The following is a 7,500-nucleotide window of genomic DNA, read 5'->3' as shown; positions in this document are numbered from 1 at the left end:
TATGTATTATCTATCTAACTGTATATCAATATATCTATCTAATTGCATCTCTCTCTCTCTCACACACACATATGTATGTATATACATACATGTATCTACTAAACATAGATATATAGATGATGTGAGAGTGTATATATAATATAAATGTACACAAACACACATACGAATCAAATAAAAGAAACTCCTTTTAAAACTGGCTTTTAGTGACGAGACAAAGCCAAAAACCAAAAAAACAACAAATATTCTCTGAGAAGACATGTTGCACTTGTTTGTGTGTGTGTAGGTTGGCGATAAAGCAAAGAGAAATGGCATTGGCTGTCATGGGATACAACATGAGTAACGTGTCCTTTAAGAGACAAGTTAGAGGAAATGTATCTCTTGTTGCCATTGTAATATCCAGGATTGTATTTCACCGCATCCGTGCTACTTTGTAGTAGTTATCTCACCATCTCCACAGAGCCTGCTTGTTAGGGGAACTCTCTAAACAGACTTTAGGTAATATTAGAGATGAAACATTACCTTCATCTTATCGTGCTCTATCACCGTTAATGGTTCTCAGTTTACAGTGTCACTATGGACTTTAAAAATGGCGGTGGGGGGGGGGGTTCTCACTAATGCCACCACAGACTGAATGGAGAAACCCAATGGTTAAGCTTTCTAAGAAAGGCAACAGGAGGATTTAAAAAACAAACAACAAAAGAAATATATTCAAAGCATATATATGTATGTATATATATATGTATATCTATCTCTCTCTCTCTCTCTCTCTCTCTATATATATATATATATATATATATATATACACACACACATACACACACACATACATACATATATATAATATATATATATATATATATACACACACACATACACACACACATACATACATATATATATATATATATATATATGAAGACAATAATTCTTCAACACCACCATCATTCTCAGCACTACCATGACACCACCCACCAGCAATCAGTACCACCACCATTAGCAGCAGCAGCACCACCACCACCACCACCACCACCACCATCACACATCCTGAAATATTTAATTAAAAATATCTTTGTATTCCTCCCTTAAAAGTTATTTTCCTGTATTATTAATGTTATTTCACTAATGAACACTACAGCTTTATTAAAACTAAATTAATTAATCTAGCTATTCATTTTTTGACATAGAAATTAAAGAAATAAGGTCGGAAACAGAAGAGTTACATAATGGTGTGTTGTGATCTTCATGCCTCTCAGGTCATTAGTAATCAACCAATTAGCAGCAGAAATACTTAATTGTGGAATCATATCCTGCAGAAAAAACAGTTCTCATGAAATGTGCACATGTTGGCATATTAGATGTGCACTTTCTCTCTCTCTCCCTCTCTCTCTCTCTCTCTCTCTCTTTCTATACATATATTTTTATGTGTATACATATATTTGTGTATACATATATATGTGTGTGCATGCATGTGTATGTGTACACACACACATAGCCAGATGTAATTATATATGAATATATTATACATGTATACATACATATATATACATATATATATATATATATATATATATATATATATATATATATATTATATATATATATATATATATATATATATGTATATATATATATATGTATATATATATAGATAGATAGATACACACGCATATATATGCATATATATATATATATATATACATTATATATATATACATATACTTATATATACATACATTCATACATACATGTATATATGTATGTGTGTATGTGCGTATGTGTGTGTGTGTGTATGTGTGTGTATGTGTGTGTGTGTGTATGTGTGTGTGTGTGTGTGTGTGTGTGTGACACCCGTGCACAATAGAAATTTAAACCATGCACTCTAGAATGAAATCTATTAGTTGAAGACAATTACAATTTTTTCACATGTTCCATATTTCTGTAGAACAATGGTGAAGACGGTGGTGCTGGTGCCGGTGGTGGTTGTTGTGGTGCCAGTCAAGGAGTCTCTAAACAGTCATTCAACATGCTAAAAATTGCAGCAAATCTTCCCCAAACCACACCCAAGTGTATTTAACCCTTTCACCATCATATTTCCACTGAAGTTCACTGCATTTGTTTTGATTAATTTTGAAAATAATAAAGAATTTAGTACGATAATTTCGTCATTATTGGTTCTTTTGAAAGCAATCTGCTTGTCACAATTCCTGGTTTTATGAGAGAGGCTTCCTGTTTGAAAGGGATCTAAATGAAAACTCATTTGTAAATTTCTAATTTTCTATAGAATTCAGATCCAGCATTGAAAATTATAATGTTTTGTATATGAATAATGTTTTGTATGTGAATAATGTGATTGAAATAGAAAAACAGTAGGTAAATGGTGTACATGCATATTTCGAGAGTCATTGCTCTCTCATCAGCACCACATGCTACCCATTAGCTATCTACAAATGCATTGCTTAAATACCTACTAAGTTTAGTGGTGTAAAACTATTGCATAGACAAATTTTACATATTAACCATGTCCCTGACATCAAAACTGTCCATCAACATTTCTTAATTTATGTTTCAAACACCAGCTTAATAACGACAAATTTATTTTATTAAATTCTTTATTATTTTCAAGATTAATTGAAGGAAAAGCAATGTATTTCAACAGAGATACGGGTGCAGGAGTGGTGCAGGAATGGCTGTGTGGTAAGTAGCTTGCTTGCCAACCACATGGTTCCAGGTTCAGTTTCCGCCTACCAAATCCACTCACAAGATTTTGGTTGTAGAAGACACTTGCCCAAGGTACCATGCAGTGGGACTGAACTCAGAACCATGTGATTGGAAAGCAAGCTTCTAACCACACAGCTGCTACATATATATATGTATGTGTATATATATATATGGGTGTGTGTGTATGTGTGACAATGTGTATGTGTTTGTATGCTTTTGTGTTTGTGTCTATCTGTCTGTCTGTGTTAATATATTGTCTAACACATGTATGCCTCTTCTTTTTTTTTTTTCTTTCCCCGAATCAGTAAACTTCCTGCTGTAACAATTTGCCAATTCCATCAGTTGGATTTTTGTGTTCTGCTACAAGAGACACTGACTTCTCTTCTCGTTAATTGAGAGAGACAGCTGTGAGGTGTTTTGCTATGTCAAAGTTACAGGTAAGACACATTAAAGATGTGTTTGGTGGAGGGGGGGGGCAGCGAAGGAGGGAGAAAGGGGTGTGGGGTGGAGAGATTCTTGTTTATTTCTTCGTTTGTTTAAACAATCTCTGGGATTGTTTAGGATGTCTGAACTAATAAAAACAATATTGGTTTCAAATTTTGGCATAAACCAGCTATTTCAGGGGGGAAGGGGCCAAATCAATTACATCAACCCCAGTGCACAGCTGGTACTTTTATTTTATTGACACCGAAAGGATGAAAGGTAAAGGTGACCTCAGTGGAATTTGAACTCACAACATAGCAACAAATGAAATGCTGCTAAACAGTTCACCCAGTATGCAAATGATTCTGCCAACTTGCTACTACCGCCACCACCACCACCACCGCCAACACCACCACCACCACCACCACCAGCGCCGCCGCTGCCGCCACCACCGCTGCCGCCACCACCGCCACCACCACCAACACCACCGCCGCCACCACCATCACCACCACCACCACTATCATGATTGTCGTCATCGGTTATGATGAGGGTTCAAGTTGATCCAATCAATGGAACAGCCTGCTCATGAAATTAATGTGCAAGTGGCTGAGTGCTCCACAGACATGATACCCTTAAAGTAGCTCTCAAGGAGATTCAGTGTGACACAGAATGTGACAAGGCTGGCTCCTTTGAATTACAGGTACAGCTCAATTTTGCCAGTTGAGTGGACTGGAGCAGCGTGGAATAAAGCGTCTTGTTCAAGGTACCACCAAGAATCGACCTTGTGACCTCATGATCATGAGTCAAATACCCTTACCACTGAGCCACATGCATTCACCATATATGTGTGTATGTGCATGCGTGTAGATGTCTGTGTATGTATATACATATATATATGTGTATCTATCTATCTATCTATCTATCTATCTATCTATGTATCTATCTATATCTATCTATCTATATATATATATAATATATATATATATATAGGCGCAGGAGTGGCTGTGTGGTAAGTAGCTTGTTTACCAACTACATGGTTCCAGGTTCAGTCCCACTGCATGGCACCTTGGGCAAGTGTCTTCTACTATAGCCTCGGGCCGACCAAAGTCTTGTGAGTGGATTTGGTAGACGGAAACTGAAAGAAGCCCGTCGTATATATGTATGTATATATATATATATATATATGTATGTGTGTTTGTGTGTCTGTGTTTGTCCCCCTAGCATCGCTTGACAACCGATGCTGGTGTGTTTATGTCCCCGTCACTTAGCGGTTCGGTAAAAAAGACTGATAGAATAAGTACTGGGCTTACAAAGAATAAGTCCCGGGTCGAGTTGCTCGATTAAAGGCGGTGTTCCAGCATGGCCGCAGTCAAATGACTGAAACAAGTAAGAGAGTAAGAGAGTATATATATGCAGAGAGAGAGAGAGTGAATGCGAGAGAGAGAGAAAGAGAGAGGGAGAGAGGGAAGGAGGGTCAAAGAGCAAAAGAAAGACTGAAGAAGCACTGGATAGATAATTAGGGTACCAGGATGAAGGTAGGGACCAACTGAGCAACCTGAGAATGCAACAGGAGGATGAAAAACTGAAGTGAAAAAAATTGATAGCTGGAACTTTAATAGAAAAAGTATGTGTACTGTCTGATCTGATGTGTGTATGTGTATGAGCGTGTAAATGTACGTGCCTGTGTGTGTGTGTGTGTGTGTGTGTGTGTGTGTGTGTGTGTATGTGTGTGCGTGTGAGACTAATTGGCAACATATTTGCCGATGTCAAAGAGCAGCAGCGATCGTATGCAACTGTGACTGTGTGGGTGTGTGCATGTATGCATGAAATGTGTACATCTGGGCAGATCAAATGCATCTTCCTGACATTTTGTGTGTGTGTATGTGTGTGTGTATACACATACATATATGTATATATGTGTATATATATATATATGTGTGTGTGTGTATATATATATACACACACACACACATATATATACACATACATGCATACATATATACACATGCACATTTACATAATGAACATATATACAAAGGTATGTGTGTGTGTGTGTGTGCGTGCTTGTGTATGTGTGTGAATAAATGAGTGTGTGTATATGTTACTGTGTGTGTATAAGTTACCTCCTCCGCCATCACCACCACCACCACCGTCTTCGTCGCCACCTTCACTGCAACTCCCTCTAGAATAATCTTATGTCACAGCATCATTAAATAGTGATGAAGAATCAAGATGGATGAGATAATGGTAACAGAGAGATGTCAGCAGAGAAGAGAACCGTTCTGGTATGTTTTATTGTTTGTTGGAGAAGGTCAGAGCGAGAGTGAGTTGATACAGTTTAGTATGGAAGGTGGGAGGTGTTAGGGCCACTGGGCCAAATGACACCACACTCTTCAGCACAAAAGGTGTCACATGTTGAGCTCACAGTTAAATTAAAGGCACACCATAGTAGAGAAGGTGCCAGGTTTTGGAGTCACAGCCAGGGCTTACTATAAAAGTTAGCATGTGTTGAGGTCACACCAAATTGAGGTCACTAGGTACCACAGAATATACAAGGTCCCACAGACACACAGTACTTTGGAAGGTACAAGGAGTTGCAGTCTCAACCAAATTGCTATTATACTTACTGCACTACAAAGAATATCATGTGTAAGGGCCACTGATATCATATGGTATTGTGTAGGGGTCACACCCAAATTAAGGTCACACTTTGTTCTATGTTGTTTAATTAGTGAAAGGTGATAAGGTGGAAGGCTGACGGAGTCGTTAATGCATAATTGGTATTTCATTCTGCTTTTTACACTCTGAGTTCAAATCCTGCTAAGGACAACTTTGCTTTTCATCCCTTGGGGGTTGCAAAAATTAACAGCACCAGTCAAGTATTGGGGGTTGCTGTAATTGACTTGTCCCCCTCCCCTCAAAATTGCTGTCCTTATACTTAAATGAGAAAGAATTTAGAGGTGTGTATGTGTGTGGTGTACAGGTGTTATGCATGCATGTGAATGCATATGTGAGCATCTGTGTGCAAAGATGATGATGGTGGTGGTGGTGGTGGTTGTCATGGCAACAATGAGATTAATGAGGACAATGATGATGGTGATGGTGTTGATGATGATGATGATACTAAGCTACTTAATGGTACATTTACCAAAACTTTCTCTCCTGGAAGAACCAGAATAAAATATAAGTGTCAATGAATGAAAGGGGGTTGGGGGGGGGGGGTGGCGGAGGCTGTTTTGACTCGAAATGGCAGCTTGGCATTTTTTATATTTCAATTTATATATGTATGTATGTGTTGGTGTATATCTGTTTATTTATATATATATATGTCTGTGTGTGTGTGTGCACGTACATGTGTGTGTGTGTTGTGTGTGTGTGTGTGGTGTGTGTGTGTGTGTGTGTGTGTGTGTGCACCAGCAATAAATCTTGGCACCTTTGCTAAGTTGTATCTGGTTCTGAAATTAAAATATTTCCATGGCAACAACAAGAGTACACAAGGAAGACTTCCATGTCTAAGCAACTAGAGTACATTTCAGAAATGTTTCTATGCCAACGAAGTTCTGTGGCAAACTCGTATCCATGACAACAGAGCTACACATCAAACTACATCTCCCAGTATCCCAGATTAGAAAGTTTAGCTTCTGCCAGATTTCCATGGCAACAAGCCCTCACATTTGATGACACCTCCATAGCAACAAGTACACATATCTGACTCATCTGTATAGCAACAAGGCTACACATCACAAACACATCACCATAGCAACAAAGCCACACAACTGATACTTCATCATAGCACCAAAGCTAGACTTCACACATTTCCATAGCAACAAAGACATCACACACATCTCCATGGCAACAAAGCCACTTGCCAGGCATGCAAAAAGTGAATGATAGAACCAAGTAAAGACTTACTTCTATTTTGGTTTATCAAAGACGTTTGGGTGTCGCGTGGGATGGACTGAGGAATTGGAGAAGATCTTGATGATGAGGTCTCGGCCATCTTGTCAGGTTGGAGACCTAGAAATGACAATGACAGAGGTTGAACAGAAAGCATCAATGGTAGGAAGACAAGATTTTGGAAAAAGGGTTTGCTGATAATATACAATAAGGACAGTGGACGATGTTATGCAGGCTATACATACATATATATGTATATATATATAATATATATATATATATATATATATATATATATATATATACGCAACCAGTTGTTAAGTGTGTTGAAACAATTGTTGTGGATTAATAAATTCTTGTATATTCCATCTTCCGTCTTTCATTTACCACACACACACATATATAATATATATATTATATATATATATATATATATATATATATATAGGGAGAGTTTACGAA

General features: G+C 37.7%; 1 protein-coding gene across 1 annotated transcript in view; it reads right to left on the bottom strand.

Annotated features, from left to right (window-relative positions):
• LOC115220301 (protein piccolo) overlaps positions 1–7,500 on the bottom strand; it is a 148,818-nt gene that overhangs the window by 13,762 nt on the left and 127,556 nt on the right. The window contains exon 18 of the mRNA XM_036509998.1: positions 7,054–7,158. Coding sequence (XP_036365891.1) covers positions 7,054–7,158 — 105 coding nt within the window. The remainder of the gene's footprint in view (positions 1–7,053; positions 7,159–7,500) is intronic.

The sequence above is a fragment of the Octopus sinensis genome, linkage group LG16 (genome assembly GCF_006345805.1).
Source record: "Octopus sinensis linkage group LG16, ASM634580v1, whole genome shotgun sequence".
In the NCBI taxonomy this organism is placed as follows: Eukaryota; Metazoa; Mollusca; class Cephalopoda; order Octopoda; family Octopodidae; genus Octopus; species Octopus sinensis.
The sequence above is the reverse complement of the archived record's forward strand: the minus strand, read 5'-3'. Positions and strand labels throughout refer to the sequence as shown.